General features: G+C 39.3%; 1 protein-coding gene across 5 annotated transcripts in view; it reads right to left on the bottom strand.

The window, feature by feature from the left end:
- The window catches only part of GAPcenA (GTPase activating protein and centrosome-associated), an 86,805-nt gene that overhangs the window by 12,963 nt on the left and 52,855 nt on the right, over positions 1-20,987 (bottom strand). For all 5 annotated transcript variants that reach the window (XM_070084135.1, XM_053775055.2, XM_053775054.2 and 2 more), the window contains 8 exons: positions 12,923-13,087; positions 12,457-12,645; positions 12,133-12,258; positions 8,877-9,062; positions 8,274-8,448; positions 7,185-7,336; positions 5,836-5,940; positions 5,384-5,539 (listed from right to left, as the gene is read on the bottom strand). In XM_070084135.1, the coding sequence (XP_069940236.1) occupies positions 5,384-5,539; positions 5,836-5,940; positions 7,185-7,336; positions 8,274-8,448; positions 8,877-9,062; positions 12,133-12,258; positions 12,457-12,645; positions 12,923-13,087 (1,254 nt within the window). The remainder of the gene's footprint in view (positions 1-5,383; positions 5,540-5,835; positions 5,941-7,184; positions 7,337-8,273; positions 8,449-8,876; positions 9,063-12,132; positions 12,259-12,456; positions 12,646-12,922; positions 13,088-20,987) is intronic.

Raw genomic sequence — 20,987 nt, 5'->3', positions numbered from 1 at the left:
TTATGGTGTGCTCTCAGGAACGGATTAATATTGTAAGTCGGCGGTCCACTGTATGTATGTATGTATGTATGTATGTATGTATGTATGTATGTATGTATGTATGTATGTATGTATGTATGTATGTATGTATGTATGTATATATATATATATAACATATATATATATATATATATATATATATATATATATATATATATATATATATATATATATATATATATATATATATATATATATATATATATATATATATATATATATATATATATATATATATATGTGGGAGACGACCAACTTGTTGAAAAAAAAAAAATATATATATATATATACAGTGGACCCTTAACCAGCGATGGCATCGATTAACGATAAATCTAACTAGCGATACATTTAAACGAAAAATTTTTGCCTCAACTAGCGCTTAAAAACCCGACCAGCGCTATTCGTTCCGTACCATACGCGTCCACTTTGGCCTGAGCGCGCTTCACTTGTCCCTTGGGTGTCAGTGTTTACAAGCCAGCCAGCCACCGCGGTCGCTTCCAAACATACAACAACTGGAACATTTCATATTATCACAGCCTTTGTAGTGATTGCACCTGCAAAATAAGTCACCATGGGCCCCAAGAAAGCTTCTAGTGCCAACCCTACAGCAAAAAGGGTGAGAATTACTATGGAGATGAAGAAAGAGATCATTGCTAAGTATGAAAGTGGAGTGCGTGTCTCTGAGCTGGTCAGGTTGTATAATAAACCCCAATCAACCATCGCTACTATTGTGGGTAAGAAAACGGCAATCAAGGAAGCTGTTCTTGCCAAAGGTGCAGCTGCTGCTGCACCACAGTCAGCTGTTGTTGTTGCTGCACCACCATCAGCTGTATTACTCGAAGATGTGGAGAGAGTGTTGTTGGTGTGGCTTAACGTCAAACAATTACCGAGAAACGATTAACCCCGGAGGGTTAGCCACCCAGGATAACCCAAGAAAGTCAGTGCATCATCGAGGACTGTCTAACTTATTTCCATTGTGGTCCTTAATCTTGTCCCCCAGGATGCGACCCACAACAGTTGACTAACACCCAGGTGAACAGGAAAAAATGCCTGGAACTAGTGCTCATATTGGTGAGGTTAGTGGGGAGGATGTGGAAGAGTTGGTGGAGGAGGACAATGAAGAACAGACCACTGATGAGCTGCTAGATCATCTTCAACAGTAAGAGGCCACACCTGAGGAAACTGCTTCGGAGGAGGGGAGAGAGAAATTGAAGAAGTTGCCTACTTCAAAGATTAAGGAAATGTGTGCTAAGTGGCTTAAAGTGCAAACCTTTTTTGATGAAAATCACCCTCACACAGCTATTGCAAGCCGTGCTGGTGACTATTACACTGACAATGTTGTGAAACACTTTAGGATAAAGGAACGAGAGGTACAGGCCTCTATGGACAGATATGTTGTGCGACAGAAGTCCAGTGACTCTGAAGCTGGTCCTAGTGGCATTAAAAGAACAAGGGAAGTAACCCCAGAAAAAGAGTTGCTGCCTCAAGTGCTAATGGAAGGGGATTCCCCTTCTAAACACTAACAAGATCAACGGTCTCCCCTCCTCCCATACCATCAATCATCACCAGATCCTCAATAAAGGTAAGTGTCATGTAACTGTGCATGTCTTCTTCAGTTTGTGTGTATTAAAATTAATATTTCATGTGGTAAAACTTTTTTTTTTTCAATACTTTGGGGTGTCTTGCACGGATTAATTTGATTTCCATTATTTCTTATGGGGAAAATTAACTTGACTAACGATTATTTTGATTAACGATGAGCTCTCAGGAATGGATTAATATCGCTGGTTGAGGGTCCACTGTATATATATTTTTTTTTTTCAACAAGTCGGCCGTCTCCCACTGAGGCAGGGTGACCCAAAAAAGAAAATCCCCAAAAAGAAAATACTTTCATCATCATTCAACACTTTCACCACACTCACACATTATCACTGTTTTTGCAGAGGTGCTCAGAATACAACAGTTTAGAAGCATATACGTATAAAGATACACAACATATCCCTCCAAACTGCCAATATCCCAAACCCCTCCTTTAAAGTGCAGGTATTGTACTTCCCATTTCCAGGACTCAAGTCCGACTATATGAAAATAACCGGTTTCCCTGAATCCCTTCACTAAATATTACCCTGCTCACACTCCAACAGATCGTCAGGTCCCAAGTACCATTCGTCTCCATTCACTCCTGTCTAACACGCTCACGCACGCTTGCTGGAAGTCCAAGCCCCTTGCCCACAAAACCTCCTTTACCCCCTCTCTCCAACCCTTTCGAGGACGACCCCTACCTCGCCTTCCTTCCCCTATAGATTTATATACTTTCCATGTCATTCTACTTTGATCCATTCTCTCTAAATGACCAAACCACCTCAACAACGCCTCTTCTGCCCTCTGACTAATACTTTTATTAACTCCACACCATTTCCTAATTTCCACACTCCAAATTTTCTGCATAATATTTACACCACACATTGCCCTTAGACAGGACATCTCAACTGCCTCCAACCGTCTCCTCGCTGCTGCATTTACCACCCAAGCTTCACACCCATATAAGAGTGTTGGTACTACTATACTTTCATACATTCCCTTCTTTGCCTCCATAGATAACATTTTTTGACTCCACATATACCTCAATGCACCACTCACCATTTTTCTCTCATCAATTCTATGATTAACCTCATCCTTCATAAATCCATCCGCCGACACGTCAACTCCCAAGTATCTGAAAACATTCACTTCTTCCATACTCCTCCCCAATTTGATATCCAATTTTTCTTTATCTAAATCATTTGATACCCTCATCACCTTACTCTTTTCTATGTTCACTTTCAACTTTCTACCTTCACACACATTCCCAAACTCATCCACTAACCTTTGCAATTTTTCTTTAGAATCTCCCATAAGCACAGTATCATCAGCAAAAAGTAACTGTGTCAATTCCCATTTTGAATTTGATTCCCCATAATTTAATCCCACCCCTCTCCCGAACACCCTAGCATTTACTTCTTTTACAACCCCATCTATAAATATATTAAACAACCATGGTGACATTACACATCCCTGTCTAAGACCTACTTTTACCGGGAAGTAGTCTCCCTCTCTTCTACACACCCTAACCTGAGCCTATCCTCATAAAAACTCTTTGCAGCATTTAGTAACTTACCACCTATTCCATATACTTGCAACATCTGCCACATTGCTCCCCTATCCACTCTATCATATGCCTTTTCTAAATCCATAAATGCAATAAAAACTTCCCTACCTTTATCTAAATACTGTTCACATATATGCTTCAATGTAAACACTTGATCTACACATCCCCTACCCACTCTGAAACCTTGCTCATCCGCAATCCTACATTCTGTCTTACCTCTAATTCTTTCAATTATAACCCTCCCGTACACTTTTCCTGGTATACTCAATAAACTTACTCCTCTATAATTTTTACAATCTCTTTTGTCCCCTTTCCCTTTATATAAAGGGGCTATACATGCTCTCCGCCAATCCCTAGGTACCTTCCCCTCTTTCATACATTTATTAAACAAAAGTACCAACCACTCCAACACTATATCCCCCCCTGCTTTTAACATTTCTGTCATGATCCCATCAGTTCCAGCTGCTTTACCCCCTTTCATTCTACGTAATGCCTCGCGTACCTCCCCCACACTTACATTCTGTTCTTCTTCACTCCTAAAAGATGGTATACGTCCCTGACCAGTGCATGAAATTACCGCATCCCTTTCTTCCTCAACATTTAAAAGTTCCTCAAAATATTCTCCCCATCTTCCTAATACCTCCCTCTCCCCATCTACTAACTCCTCTACTCTGTTTTTAACTGACAAATCCATACTTTCCCTAGGCTTTCTTAACTTGTTTAACTCGCTCCAAAATTTTTTCTTATTTTCATTAAAATTTCTTGACAGTGCCTCTCCCACTCTATCATCTGCTCTCCTTTTGCACTCTCTCACCACTCTCTTCACCTTTCTTTTACTCTCCATATACTCTGCTTTTCTTATAACACTTCTGCTTTGTAAAAACCTCTCATAAGCTAACTTTTTCTCTTTTATCACACCCTTTACTTCATCATTCCACCAATCACTCCTCTTTCCACCTGCCCCCACCCTCCTATAACCACAAACTTCTGCCCCACATTCTAATACTGCATTTTTAAAACTATTCCAACCCTCTTCAACCCCCCCACTACTCATCTTTGCACTAGCCCACCTTTCTGCCAATAGTCGTTTATATCTCCCCCGAACTTCCTCCTCCCTTAGTTTATACACTTTCACCTCCCTCTTACTTGTTGTTGCCACCTTCCTCTTTTCCCATCTACCTCTTACTCTAACTGTAGCTACAACTAAATAATGATCCGATATATCAGTTGCCCCTCTATAAACATGTACATCCTGGAGCCTGCCCATCAACCTTTTATCCACCAATACATAATCTAACAAACTAGTTTCATTACGTGCTACATCATACCTTGTATATTTATTTATCCTCTTTTTCATAAAATATGTATTACTTATTACCAAATCTCTTTCTACACATAGCTCAATTAAAGGCTCCCCATTTACATTTACCCCTGGCACCCCAAATTTACCTACTACTCCCTCCATAACATTTTTACCCACTTTAGCATTGAAATCCCCAACCACCATTACTCTCACACTTGATTCAAAACTCCCCATGCATTCACTCAACATTTCCCAAAATCTCTCTCTCTCCTCTACACTTCTTTCTTCTCCAGGTGCATACACGCTTACTATAACCCACTTTTCACATCCAATCTTTATTTTACTTCACATAATCCTTGAATTTATACATTTATAGTCCCTCTTTTCCTGTCATAGCTTATCCTTTAACATTATTGCTACTTCTTCTTTAGCTCTAACTCTATTTGAAACCCCTGACCTAATCCCATTTATTCCTCTCCATTGAAACTCTCCCACCTTCAGCTTCGTTTCACTTTTAAAGCCAGGACATCCAGCTTATTCTCATTCATAACATCCACAATCATCTCTTTCTTATCATTTGCACAACATCCACGCACATTCAGACTTCCCACTTTGACAATTTTCTTCTTCTTATTCTTATATATATATATATTTTCAACAAGTTGGCCGTCTCCCACTGAGGCAGGGTGACCCAAAAAAGAAAGAAAATCCCCAAAAAGAAAATGCTTTCATCATCATTCAACACTTTCACCACACTCACACATAATCACTGTTTTTGCAGAGGTGCTCAGAATACAACAGTTTAGAAGCATATACGTATAAAGATACACAACATATCCCTCCAAACTGCCAATATCCCATGAGTTGGTGAAAACAAACATTTTTGTACCTACCTTATACATATTAATAGTTTGAGTATTTGCAGCTTGTTCTTTGTCCAGTCGCTCAGAAAGCTGGGAGCAGATCTTCTTGTAGTCCGTAATTATGGCATTATTTCTCTGTGTTTCCATATCACCCTTATCCACTTCCCGTTTTAAGAGTTCTTTCACCTGTAACAAAAGATATTAATATTATTCATTTACTAAAATATATATATACATAAAATTTTTTAAATACATTTCTAAGAAATGAATGTTTTACATTTAGGACAAATTTTCCCATAAATTATAGTTCAGAGTGAATTTAATTAAAAATTATGATAATTTATGAGTTTACATGAAATAAAGCGAATTCTATTATATATTATACTGCAAATGATACAAAAAGCCTTATTAAGAAATACACAACTTAAGGCTAAATATGCCATCATGAATGCTAAATACTAGCCAGACTGTGTCAAACTCACCTGGTTAGCTTCCAAGAGCAAGCGCTTCTTTTCCTCCTCGGCATCATTCAGAATGGCGTTCAGACTGACAACTTCTTTATTTAGATTATCACATTTATCCTCCAGCTAAAAAATATATTTATCGTGAATATCATGAAAACTGAATCTCAACATTCATAGCTTACTTCCATTCCTCCTAATCTTCAAAGATAGTGTAAATGTCCGATAATATGGGTTAATAGAGAAGAAGGGGTGTCTGCTTTAGCAAAAATTCATTATATGTATGTACGACTGGACTGGATAGCCATTTGATATAGATGATCTGGTCCTCTTCACGGCTATTATAATCAGACACTCCATTAAATGTACATGTTGAGCTATTATCTGGACAGGTTTTTTGTCCATTTTATAGCTCCATTTTGTCAAACCTTTGCTGTACTGCCAAGAACCTGGGTAGGACACTCACACCTATTAACACCTGCAACAATTCACTAATAACTCACAATTCATAAAAGAAACTTTGGTTGACATTCTGATCTCTCCTGGATTAATTATAATTATCAACTCACAATTTGGAAAAGAAACTTTAGTTGAGGTTTTGATCTCCCCTGGATTAATTATCAAGTCACAAATGATAATGTGACTTTTTAGTGATCCAAAACAAACCAATTTGTGACATTAAAGTCAGAAAAAACTTGGTGGATATCAATATTTTTACGTGCAAGAGGTTGAGTAAATTAAATATTTAGGATAGGCAGTGTAGCAATACAGAACAATGAGAGAGGAAATAGCAGTAGTGTAAATAAACTGACTTAATACAAATACTGCTACCATGGACACAAAGGAAGCTTTATATATTAATGGTAGAATATACCAACAATGTGAATACAACACCCTGCCTCAGTGGCAGACGGCCGGCTTGTTGAAAAAAAAAAAAAAAGTTTATGGCATTTTATTGAGAAGACGTTTTGTTCACCTGGGACTCTATTAGTTCAAGAATTGATAGTGTTCCTGGTAAACGAAGCATCTCAATAAAATGCCATAAACGGTATGCTGAATTATTTTCATACAAAGAAAGGCTTGCGTGCACGTTCAGAGCTGTACTGACAAGCTACAAAGCACACAAAATTATTTTGCACACACTATGGCCAAGTCAGTATAACTCTGTACTTGCAACTGCAAGGACAACAGTTCAGCCCCCAGTACTTCTTATGTGATTTGTTATTTTCACAGTATAGTGAGAATTTCCTTTCATAATTACTACAAAATATCAGTGCAAAGTACTTTTATGAAGAAGCTTAGAAGATTATCACAAAATGTGACCAAGTTTGGGTTGTAGAAAAAAATATAGGACAGGAATATATTTTTACCTTATCCATGCTGTGCCGCATGTTTATCTTGCTGGTGACAAGTTCATGAGCCAGGTCATCATTTTCACGCTCAAGCCGCATGTTGTCATCTAATAGCCGACGGTTTTCGCGTTCCAGGCGTACGACAGGGTCCTCCTGCAATGCCTCTTGTTCTGCCAAAAAAAAAATAAAAAAAAAAAATAAAAGGTTTCAGCATTGACAAGATGAATCACAAAATGCCTACACACATACACTGCATTGCCTTTATCTGTTTAGGCATTACTGACGTTTTATACGAGACTCAAGTGTGTTATTTAAAATCCATAATTACTGTTTTTAAGTTCACTGGGGTAAGCTCTAGCTCTTGGTCCTGTCTCTTAAGTTTTGACTGATTGACATGGAATTGCTCTGTCATACTATATCTACTCTTCAACCTCTGTATAGTATGCTTCTACATTAACTTTCATCCTAGCTAACAGTGTCAACCTTCCTCATAATTTTACTCCATATTCAACACTCTTACTATAATAAGGCATTTCTTATTTGCTTGCCTGATATCTTCATTTTACTTTGAATTTGACAGTCTCCTTATCAATAGTTAGACTCAAGAAAGCCACCTTGCATTACAAGTGAGTCTTTAAGGCTAACACAAATCCTACCCTATTTGGAGAAACATCACTTGAAAATGTAAATGAAACAATAAATAAAAGGGGCTAGATATTCACTCTCTAACTGAGGCCCTCTTCAGCAGCTGAAAAAATACTCTCTCTCTCTCTACTGTTTTAGTTATGTCTCCAATTATGTTTCTTTGATTCAATTAACTAATGAACACAGCAGTGTCCTGCTAACAGTAATGAAGAGAGACAAGGCAGAACAAGCTAATACTGTGATGACATTTTGCTCTTTGTAGAGCTTTATCAAGTAAATGACTTGCTAAAGCTCTTCATAGAGCTAAGCACTGTCACAATAACATCTTGCTGTGTATGTGACTTCACTTACCCACTAACTAATGTTAGTTACACTTCAATTTTTCCTGCTGCATTATTTGATTCACTTCTCATTCCCCACTGTTCCATTAAGCTCTACAGTAGCCTAAAAGTGCTTCCTTACCTTTCAAGGCCAGGTACTCCTTTTCATATTTCTTTAGTTTCTTCACCTTGATTGATGTAGCAACTTTGTACAGTTGTCGAGCAACATCTTCATTCCGGTATTTTTTTGGTAAGGAAACGCGGAAATACTTGAGAATTCCTTCAAAATCTGAAGATATGAGCTCTTTCTTGGACATCTACAAATATATATTTTAATACATAAATACTAAATCAGTAGAATATAGCTACTGCTTATTGTCTTTATATTTATAACAAGGGTGACCCTGCCTCGGTGGGAAACGGCCGACTTGTTGAAAAAAAAAAAAAAAAAAATTTATAACAATGCTTATAAATTTATTATTCACTTTTGCAAAAGATATAGCAATGGTTAAAAAGTATTTGCACTAGATAATTTAGATATAGAAAAAATAGTAAACAATTATGTTTAATTATTAGGTAAATATAAACACAAGTCAATATCACAAATCTTGTGAAGAATAAAAGCCATAATACCATATAATTTTCAATGATGATCCAAAACATTGTTTAAAGAGTTATCTTAAATTGCGAACAAATCTGTCTGTCAAATCCACAAGAATATTATCCCACATTGTGATGTACTCACTTGCAAGAGAGCCAGAGCCACCTGGAAGACCGAGTCTATCCCAGTGAGCAAGAAGAGATCAAGGTAGTGAAATACCATGAATAAGGGGAATTTGGCAGTGTATAATGTGAGGAACCACTGGCTGGCAAACATGTGGATTTCAACTCCCTGATCCTGGAAATGTAGCCACAACTCTGGTAATTGCTCCTGTTAGAAAAGAAAAGAAGAACAAATGTTAGAGCCTCAATACTAAGCAAAGCTTTTGTCATTATTCCATTTTTTTTTTTACTGTGACATGCTAAAAGTATGTTACATTGTATTTGGCATATGTCACACACACACACACACACATAGGCATGCCTCCTGACCAGCGAACAAGATGCTAAGAGTTTAACGAGAAGGGGCCCCAGCATTATACCAATACCTTGGTTCAACCCACCAATCACAAGGAAGCCAGCCAAAGCTGTGAAGCGAAGTAGGATGCTCGTGATGCAGCTTTGGTAGACTTACCTTCCCAGCTGGCAGCTACAGTTCTCACTACATCTTATGCTCGCATTTGCCTCATTGTATATACAGTGGTACCTTGGTATACGTCCTTAATCTGTTCCAGGACCTTGGACTTATACTAAATAGGGCGTATACCAAACGAATTTTCCCATAAGAAATATTGGGAAAACAATTAATCCGTTCACATGAAAAAAATCCTATTGTTATTGGCATATTATACATTGACGGGGTTGTATAAAATAATTTAAACACTGCTTAATGCTAAAATATGTAATTTAAATATTGCTTAATACTAAAATACATACATAATGAATGATGAAAAAAATGCAAATTTAACCTTACTGTACTTTGCTGAAAAGAGTCAAGTGCCTATTAGGATAGTGCTGAGAAGGGATGGAGGAGGAATTGTTATTGTTTGGAAGGAGAGTTCCCTTCTATTTTCTGCCTATTTTCCCTATTTGGACCTGGTTGAACCTCACTAGGTTTGACTTTTACTAAAAATCTGTCCAAAGAACTTTGCTTCTGCCTTCTCCTCAGGATGTTTCGAAAATGTGACATTGTCTGGTCATTCCAGACAATGCTATTACGGCATGTTGGGGCTTTGTTGGGGTGGTACTTCTCTGCAAAGTTTTTGATGTCCATCCATTTGGCAAAGATTTCCTTGATTAATGAAGTAGGGGCTTCCTCTATCTCCTCTTCTGAGCCTGAAGAGTATGCATCCATCTTAGTCTTGTGCTCCTCCTCCTCAAGTTTCTGCAGCTCCTCAGTGGTCAGCTCTTCCCTGTGCCCCTCTGCTAACTCCTCCACATCAATATCACTCACATTCAGACCCATGGACCTGCCCAGAGAGACAATATCCTCCACTACAGACAGCCTCAAAGTCCCTTTCAGTCACTGCTTCTGGCCACAAATTCCTCCAAGCAGAGTTCAATGTTCTGTATGAAACTTCCTGCCAGGCTTTGTCAATGAGAGTTATGCAATGGGCGATAGTAAAGTGATCTTTCCAAAACTCTCTCAGGGTTAGCTCTGTGTCAAAGGTCACTTCAAAGCACCTCTGGAATAGTGCTTTAGTGTAGAGTTTCTTGAAATCACTGATGATCTACTGATCCATGGGCTGAATGAGAGGGGTCGTGTTAGGGGCAGAAACTTTACAGTGATGAAGTCAAACAAATAACAAAAAAAGGCACAATACCGTGACTGGAACGAAACACAAATAACCCGCACATAAAAGAGAGGAGCTCCTCTCTTTTATGTGCGGGTTATTTGTGTTATGAAGTCAAACTCCGGCAGGGTAGCGCACAGTGTCGTGACTCATTTTGACCCATACAAGTTCTAGCACGCGAGCCATATTCCAAACAAAGGTTGTATACCAAGCAAAAATTTTCGCGTCCAAACAAGACGTATACCCAGTTGGACTTTGTTACACCCTTTTGTTCATTTTAAGTAGACTGTTTCTTATCACAATGGTATACTTTTACATGTTATTTTTGCTATTTCATTTAATATTATATTCAGGAGTAATTCCATTAGTAGCTAAAATGGATTTACTCTACTTTATAATATTATCTGGTCGTATTACTTAGCTTTGTATTTAGGTAGGTCGTTTAATTAGTGTCAACTGCTGGTGACCTGGCCAAGCACCAGTAGGTGTTTTGAGCTGCTCAACCCCTGTTCCGACCGAGACAAAGTGGGCTGGTAGAGCCTCACAGAGTTCAGTTCATACCTTCCTTTGGACCAGGAAGGGTCGAGGGAAGTATCCACCTCTAAACCACCATTCGCCTCCCTAGAAAATCCCAGGAATTTTCGGGAGCTTACTGCTAAGACTTATCTCGGTTGGAGAAGGCGGTTGAGAAACTCTTGGAGAAAGTGAAGCCAAGTGAGCAAGCCTCTGTAGTGTATGAGGACTTATTGTAAAGTGAACCCTATCATAAGAAATCTATTAATGTGTTCGAGTTTTTAGGCAACGCCTGTGCATGTGCATATACTAATATTTCGTGACTCACTCAGAGCCATTTGTAAATACTAAACCTAGTACTGTGTTGTTTTAATGAGGAATGGTAAAAGTATTCTACTCATAGTGCAACATATGAGAAGGTGAATTTAAGTGATTATTATGATTATTAATAAATTAAATAGAAACTAAGAAAATTCCTTTTCCTCTGAAGTGAGTACCTAGACGTACTAAGTTTATTTTGTTACGAAAAGCACTATAACCCAGGGACCAACTGACTATGTTCGTAACAGACTTATTCCAAAGTGGACGTATACTGAGGTACCACTGTAATTGTAAATAATGTATATAGGCTATTTTTTTTTTTTTTTTTTCAACAAGTCGGCCGTCTCCCACCGAGGCAGGGTGACCCAAAAAAAAGAAAGAAAATCCCCAAAAAGAAAATACTTTCATCATCATTCAACACTTTCACCACACTCGCACATTATCACTGTTTTTGCAGAGGTGCTCAGAATACAACAGTCTAGAAGCATACACATATAAAGATACACAACATATCCCTCCAAACTGCCAATAGGCTATATACACTGTAAATACCAGCTTATTTTGTTGTAGGAAATTTTTTTTTTAACACGTCGGCCGTCTCCCACCGAGGCAGGGTTACCCAAAAAAAGAAACACTTTCACCATCATTCAACACTTTCATTATCATTCACACATAATCAATGTCTTTGCAGAGTAAACAGATATGACAGTTTAGATGTCACTCCAAACAAATCTACATATAAAAATATTTTCAAGGCCTAAATAATCAACTTACTTCCATTAATTTTGCAAGCTGATAAAACCTCATGTGGAGGATCTCAAAGCCATCCTTGAATAAATCCCGTAAACCATACTCAAACATTATCTTGACAAGTACACAAAATGTCTGTTCCTCTGGCATCTGTCAAAGATATACAGATATTAAATGTTTTCAGTTGCAATTTATAAGTGAAAATAGTACAGATTTAAGAGCATCAGTGTGAGAGCAATGAGTGCATGAGCAAATCCTAAGACTTAAATTAAAAACTGCCTAACAGTAAATCAGTGTTATGCAGAACATGTAATACAAGAACTCTCTGCACTGTATTTTCAGACTCACATGCAGCAGTAAGGCAGCAGCCAAAAATGATAAGCCTTGGCAGTAGCCCACTTCTTCATCGTAGACAGCATAAGCCTTGCTGATCTTATACAGTGCATCTTGACCCACACCTCCAGCCTCCTTGAAGTAGTCATGGGCAGGGAAAGTGCGGTTGATGTCTCGAAGTATAACTTGCTCACTTGCACAGTCCTAAGGCACATAGGAGAAAAATTTTGCTACATAAATACATAATATAAAAATGTGTTTTAGCAACCAAATACACAGCTGTTAATGCATATCTAACTGTAAAGTATAAAAGTAAGTGTCTATACATAAGGTGCTGACAAAATACAGATATGAAAACTTTTATTAGCATGATCTTACCGGATGTGCATTGATAAATATTAAAAAGACTGCATCACCATCAAAGTGCTATACTTTATAACAACACCTATTGTATTTTAGTAAAACCATTAAAATAACTCACTTTTGTTATAAGTACTCTATAAGTCTCCATCATGTCCAAATCATCAGAACAACCGGCCAAGAGCTGCCATACTTCACCTCGGAGTGCTTCAGGGATGCCCCTCTTCACTAGTCTTGACACACCCTTTGGTAACTGCTGAGGAGCTGCCTGTAACTTGGGAAGCACCTGTAGAGTCACAAAGAGATAAGGAATATTTCTTAACAGGCACGCGAGTTTTAGGTAGTAGGTTGGTAAACAGCAACTGCCCAGGGAGGTACTACCGTCTTGCCAAGTGAGGGTAAAACGAAAGCCTGTAATTGTTTTACATGATGGTAGGATTGCTGGTGCCCTTTTTTCTGTCTCATAAACATGCAAGATTTCAGGTACGTCTTGCTACTTCTACTTACACTTAGGTCACACTACACATACATATACAAGTATATATATACACACCCCTCTGGGTTTTCTGCTATTTTCTTTCTAGTTCTTGTTCTTGTTTATTTCCTCCTATCTCCATGGGGAAGTGGAATACAATTCTTCCTCCATAAGCCATGCATGTTGTAAGAGGCGACTAAAATGCCGGGGGCAAGGGGCTAGTAACCCCTTCTCTTGTATAAATTACTAAATTTAAAAAGAGAAACTTTTGTTTTTCTTCTTGGGCCACCGTGCCTTGGTGGGATACGGCCGGTTTTTTTATTATTATTAGCACACTGGCCGATTCCCACCAAGGCAGGGTGGCCCGAAAAAGAAAAACTTTCACCATCATTCACTCCATCACTGTCTTGCCAGAAGGGTGCTTTACACTACAGTTTTTAAACTGCAACATTAACACCCCTCCTTCAGAGTGCAGGCACTGTACTTCCCATCTCCAGGACTCAAGTCCGGCCTGCCGGTTTCCCCTGAACCCCTTCATAAATGTTACTTTGCTCACACTCCAACAGCACGTCAAGTATTAAAAACCATTTGTCTCCATTCACTCCTATCAAACACGTTCACGCATGCCTGCTGGAAGTCCAAGCCCCTCGCACACAAAACCTCCTTTACCCCCTCCCTCCAACCTTTCCTAGGCTGACCCCTACCCCGCCTTCCTTCCACTACAGACCGATACACTCTTGAAGTCTCTCTGTTTCGCTCCATTCTCTCTAGATGTCCGAACCACCTCAACAACCCTTCCTCAGCCCTCTGGACAACAGTTTTGGTAATCCCGCACCTCCTCCTAACTTCCAAACTACGAATTCTCTGCATTATATTCACACCACACATTGCCCTCAGACATGACATCTCCACTGCCTCCAGCCTTCTCCTCGCTGCAACATTCATCATCCATGCTTCACACCCATATAAGAGCGTTGGTAAAACTATACTCTCATACATTCCCCTCTTTGCCTCCAAGAACAAAGTTCTTTGTCTCCACAGACTCCTAAGTGCACCACTCACCCTTTTCCCATCATCAATTCTATGATTCACCTCATCTTTCTTAGACCCATCCGCTGACACGTCCACTCCCAAATATCTGAATACATTCACCTCCTCCATACTCTCTCCCTCCAATCTGATATCCAATCTTTCATCACCTAATCTTTTCGTTATCCTCATAACCTTACTCTTTCCTGTATTTACTTTTAATTTTCTTCTTTTGCACACCCTACCAAATTCATCCACAAATCTCTGCAACTTCTCTTCAGAATCTCCCAAGAGCACAGTGTCATCAGCAAAGAGCAACTGTGACAACTCCCACTTTATGTATGATTCTTTATCTTTTAACTCCACGCCTCTTGCCAAGACCCTCGCATTTACTTCTCTTACAACCCCATCTATAAATATATTAAACAACTACGGTGACATCACACATCCTTGTCTAAGGCCTACTTTTACTGGGAAATAATTTCCCTCTTTCCTACATTCTCTAACTTGAGCCTCACTATCCTCATAAAAACTCTTCACTGCTTTCAGTAACCTACCTCCTACACCATACACCTGCAACATCTGCCACATTGCCCCCCTATCCACCCTGTCATACGCCTTTTCCAAATCCATAAATGCCACAAAGACCTCTTTAGCCTTATCTAAATACTGTTCACTTATATGTTTCACTGTAAACACCTGGTCCACACACCCCCTACCTTTCCTAAAGCCTCCTTGTTCATCTGCTATCCTATTCTCCGTCTTACTCTTAATTCTTTCAATAATAACTCTACCATACACTTTACCAGGTATACTCAACAGACTTATATTTTTTTTTTATTATCACACTGGCCGATTCCCACCAAGGCAGGGTGGCCCAAAAAAAGAAAAACTTTCACCATCATTCACTCCATCACTGTCTTGCCAGAAGGGTGCTTTACACTACAGTTTTTAAACTGCAACATCAACACTTATCCCCCTATAATTTTTGCATTCTCTTTTGTCCCCTTTGCCTTTATACAAAGGAACTATGCATGCTCTCTGCCAATCCCTGGGTACCTTACCCTCTTCCGTACATTTATTAAATAATTGCCGGTTTGTTGGAAAAAAAAAAATGCACATGAGTTTCCCTGTCTCCAAATATCATGTTTATTTTTTCCCTATAAGGAAGGGGTAGCAGTAATGTTGAAGGATCAGTTATGGAAGGAGAAAATAGAATATGAATGTGTAAATTCAAGAATTATGTGGATTAAAGTAAAGGTTGGATGCGAAAAGTGGGTCATAATAAGCGTGTATGCACCTGGAGAAGAGAGGAATGTAGAGGGGAGAGAGAGATTTTGGGAGATGTTACGTGAATGTATAGGAGCCTTTGAACCAAGTGAGAGAGTCATTGTGGTAGGGGATCTGAATGCTAAAGTAGGAGAAACTTTTAGAGAGGGTGTGGTAGGTAAGTTTGGGGTGCCAGGTGTAAATGATAATGGGAGCCCTTTGACTGAACTTTGTATAGAAAGGGGTTTAGTTATAGGTAATACATATTTTAAGAAAAAGAGGATAAATAAGTATACAAGATATGATGTAGGGCAAAATGACAGTAGTTTGTTGGATTATGTATTGGTAGATAAAAGACTGTTGAGTAGACTTCAGGATGTACATGTTTATAGAGGGGCCACAGATATATCAGATCACTTTCTAGTTGTAGCTACACTGAGAGTAAAAGGTAGATGGGATACAAGGAGAATAGAAGCATCAGGGAAGAGAGAGGTGAAGGTTTATAAACTAAAAGAGGAGGCAGTTAGGGTAAGACATAAACAGCTATTGGAGGATAGATGGGCTAATGAGAGCATAGGAAATGGGGTCGAAGAGGTATGGGGTAGGTTTAAAAATGTAGTGTCAGAGTGTTCAGCAGAAGTTTGTGGTTACAGGAAAGTGGGTGCGGGAGGGAAGAGGAGTGATTGGTGGAATGATGATGTAAAGAGAGTAGTAAGGGAGAAAAAGTTAGCATATGAGAAGTTTTTACAAAGTAGAAGTGATGCAAGGAGGGAAGAGTATATGGAGAAAAAGAGAGAGGTTAAGAGAGTGGTGAAGCAATGTAAAAAGAGAGCAAATGAGAGAGTGGGTGAGATGTTATCAACAAATTTTGTTGAAAATAAGAAAAAGTTTTGGAGTGAGATTAACAAGTTAAGGAAGCCTAGAGAACAAATGGATTTGTCAGTTAAAAATAGGAGAGGAGAGTTACTGAATGGAGAGTTAGAGGTATTGGGAAGATGGAGGGAATATTTTGAGGAATTGTTAAATGTTGATGAAGATAGGGAAGCAGTGATTTCGTGTATAGGGCAAGGAGGAATAACATCTTGTAGGAGTGAGGAAGAGCCAGTTGTGAGTGTGGGGGAAGTTCGTGAGGCAGTAGGTAAAATGAAAGGGGGTAAGGCAGCCGGGATTGATGGGATAAAGATAGAAATGTTAAAAGCAGGTGGGGATATAGTTTTGGAGTGGTTGGTGCAATTATTTAATAAATGTATGGAAGAGGGTAAGGTACCTAGGGATTGGCAGAGAGCATGCATAGTTCCTTTGTATAAAGGCAAAGAGGACAAAAGAGAGTGCAAAAATTATAGGGGGATAAGTCTGTTGAGTATACCTGGTAAAGTGTGTGGTAGAGTTATTATTGAAAGAATTAAGAGTAAGACGGAGAATAGGATAGCAGATGAACAAGGAGGCTTTAGGAAAGGTAGGGGGTGTGTGGACCAGGTGTTTACAGTGAAACATATAAGTGAACAGTATTTAGATAAGGCTAAAGAGGTCTTTGTGGCATTTATGGATTTGGAAAAGGCGTATGACAGGGTGGATAGGGGGGCAATGTGGCAGATGTTGCAGGTGTATCGTGTAGGAGGTAGGTTACTGAAAGCAGTGAAGAGTTTTTATGAGGATAGTGAGGCTCAAGTTAGAGAATGTAGGAAAGAGGGAAATTATTTCCCAGTAAAAGTAGGCCTTAGACAAGGATGTGTGATGTCACCGTAGTTGTTTAATATATTTATAGATGGGGTTGTAAGAGAAGTAAATGCGAGGGTCTTGGCAAGAGGTGTGGAGTTAAAAGATAAAGAATCACACATAAAGTGGGAGTTGTAACAGTTGCTCTTTGCTGATGACACTGTGCTCTTGGGAGATTCTGAAGAGAAGTTGCAGAGATTGGTGGATGAATTTGGTAGGGTGTGCAAAAGAAGAAAATTAAAAGTGAATACAGGAAAGAGTAAGGTTACGAGGATAACAAAAAAATTAGGTGATGAAAGATTGGATATCAGATTGGAGGGAGAGAGCATGGAGGAGGTGAATGTACTCAGATATTTGGGAGTGGACGTGTCTATGAAAGATGAGGTGAATCATAGAATTGATGATGGGAAAAGGGTGAGTGGTGCACTTAGGAGTCTGTGGAGACAAAGAACTTTGTCCTTTAGGCAAAGAGGGGAATGTATGAGAGTATAGTTTTACCAACGCTCTTATATGGGTGTGAAGCATGGGTGATGAACGTTGCAGCGAGGAGAAGGCTGGAGGCAGTGGGGATGTCATGTCTGAGGGCAATGTGTGGTGTGAATATAATGCAGAGAATTCGTAGTTTGGAAGTTAGGAAGAGGTGCGGGATTACCAAAACTGTTGTCCAGAGGGCTGAGGAAGGGTTGTTGAGGTGGTTCGACATGTAGAGAGAATGGAGCGAAACAGAGTGACTTCAAGAGTGTATCAGTCTGTAGTGGAAGGAAGGCGGGGTAGGGGTCAGCCTAGGAAAGGTTGGAGGGAGGGGGTAAAGGAGGTTTTGTGTGCGAGGGGCTTGGACTTCCAGCAGGCATGCGTGAGCGTGTTTGATAGGAGTGAATGGAGACAAATGGTTTTTAATACTTGACGTGCTGTTGGAGTGTGAGCAAAGTAACATTTATGAAGGGGTTCAGGGGAAACCGGCAGGCCGAACTTGAGTCCTGGAGATGGGAAGTACAGTGCATGCACTCTGAAGGAGGGGTGTTAATGTTGCAGTTTAAAAACTGTAGTGTACAGCACCCTTCTGGCAAGACAGTGATGGAGTGAATGATGGTGAAAGTTTTTCTTTTTCGGGCCACCCTGCCTTGGTGAGAATCGGCCAGTGTGATAATAAAAAAAAAAAAAATCTACCTTGTCCATAATTACAATTGCATTTGCTAAGTAACTATGGACAAGGTAAATCGTAGGGATAAAGTAACATTAAAACAGGGAAACTGACATGCCCCTTAACATTATCAATGAGGAGAAGAATAATTTGCATCTGTAAACTGAAGAAGAGATGTTGACAGGACTTTATAATGCAGTAAAGTACAGTACAAAAGTAGGTTTTGATTTGAAGGACACACTTCTGCATAAGGGGCCCTGAGTTAGACCACCTGGAATATGTCATGCTTCATTCATACCAATACTTACCTTTCTGAGCATTAATATAGCCCACTGTGCACTTTACTCTCACAACTGGGCATGTTAATATTCATTGGCTATGCCTGCCATTAGCTGGGACCCTAGCAAAGCTAAGGAAACTAGTCAGCATCTGAAACATGACAACTGGAAAAGGCACCCAGAACCAAGGCCTCCCTCCCAGGACCCCTGAAGCATAAATACATTTTTTTAAATGAAAATGTATCTACTATTCTGTGGTAGGAGACCAAGAGCCCACCTGGAACTGTACCATCTGCACTACACACGAGGGCAGAAATCCAAGAAACTGGTTGCATTGACCATAGCTTAGCCAGTGTACAAATGCGATTTAACTGGACCACTGACAAAAGTGCCACCCCACTGCACTGGAGAGGTGGTAGTTACTTAGCACTGAGTGCCAAGTAACTACCATCTGGAAGAACAGCTGCAAACTGTCAAGAGGTAGCAGTAAAGGGGTGTAGGCCATTAAAGCCAGAGACAGCAACAGCCTAGTTACAGGAAAAGCAATAAAGACACTGGTGACAAGGAAACATTTTACAGCAATGTTTTACCCAAGGCTGGGCTTTATCAAGTATTCATGAAAATGGAAATGAACCACCTTATAAGGTATACAAGCACCTATGAGTTGGGCTTGGACAGACAGTTCAAAAATCAAGGGAGAGGTCAGGCACTGGTGAGAGTATGTGGCAAGGCCAAGGTGACAGGACAAGGTTTATTGTGATTATTGTATAAATTATGGATAATGTAGGCAATGAGTTTAGCAAATATATACATTCACTGTTCTGTTCAATGGTGGTGATAAAGTGGTTTGCATCTACTTCAAAATTTCTGCACTTGGTATTGTCATTCTCATGGTGTAACAGTTGTTCTTTCCTCCCACCTGTGAAGTGAGAATATAGGTTATGATGGACTATGCAAACATTGTTGGTATTATCCATTCTGTAGGTGTACTTGTATTCCTGAAGGCATGCGTGAAGGTCTTGGCCAGTCTCCCCAACACAGAATTTTATGCATCTGACCTCATCTTTGATCTATGACCAGAATTTCCCCAAGCCTGACCTCAGGGTGCTTGTATGCCTTGTAATTATTTTCCCTATGTACTTAATAAATAGCCTTGGTGGAATATGGCCGGTTTGTTGAAAGAAGACAACTTAATAAATATAGGTAGTAGGTTGGTAGACAGCAACCGCCCAGGGAGGTACTACCGTCCTGCCAAGTGAGTGTAAAATGGAAACCTGTAATTGTTTTACATGATGGTAGGATTGCTGGTGTCTTTTTTCTGTCTCATAAACATGCAAGATTTCAGGTATGTCTTGCTACTTTTACTTACACTGAGGTCACACTACACATACATGTACAAGCATATATATACATACCCCTCTGTGTTTTCTTCTATTTTCTTTCTAGTTCTTGTTTTTGTTTATTTCCTCTTATCTCCATGGGGAAGTGGAACAGAATTCTTCCTCCGTAAGCCATGCGTGTTGTAAGAGGCGACTAAAATGCCGGGACCAAGGGCCTAGTAACCCTTTCTCCTGTATAAATTACTAAATTTAAAAAGAGAAACTTTAGTTTCTCTTTTTGGGCCACCCTGCCTTGGTGGGATATGGCTGGTTTATTGAAAAAAAAAAAAAACTTAATAAAGCCCATCCTTGGATGAAATGTTGTAATAAAAAGTTTCCTGCTACCAGTTCTTTATTTCCATTTTTTTTGTCTTATGTCACTATTTGCCTACTACCCAAGGTATAAAGTCACAAATATCTAGGGTGAAATAACACCCAAGATGAAATAACACCCACAATGATAGGAAATGGGTACTAACCAGAAAACAGCACTGGAGCTATAAATAACTGTTTCCTGTAGAACAAGATAGTAACTGGGTTTTGGAGCTTTGCCGAGTTTCAGCTGACACAGCAGAACAAATATCAACATGGGAGCAGTGAAGAGGTTCCTACACTGAACATAAAGTGTATGATGAATCTTTGTGGGGGTTCAAAGAGGCATCTTTCATTGCAAATGAGACAAGATATAACAGGCTGACCTAGGTGGTCTGTCTGGGGTTCCCACTACAGAATAGTTAATATGGCATTATTTTATAAATTTAAAAAAATATTAAATTCTTTTTTTTTTTAACACATCAGCTGTTTCCCACTGAGGCAGGGTGAAACCCCCCCCCCCCAAAAAAAAAAAAAACTTTCATCATCGTTCAACACTTTCACCATCATTCATACGTAATAACTGT

Source organism: Cherax quadricarinatus, chromosome 11 (assembly GCF_038502225.1).
Source record: "Cherax quadricarinatus isolate ZL_2023a chromosome 11, ASM3850222v1, whole genome shotgun sequence".
NCBI lineage: Eukaryota > Metazoa > Arthropoda > Malacostraca > Decapoda > Parastacidae > Cherax > Cherax quadricarinatus.
This window is presented reverse-complemented; position numbering and strand designations above follow the sequence as displayed.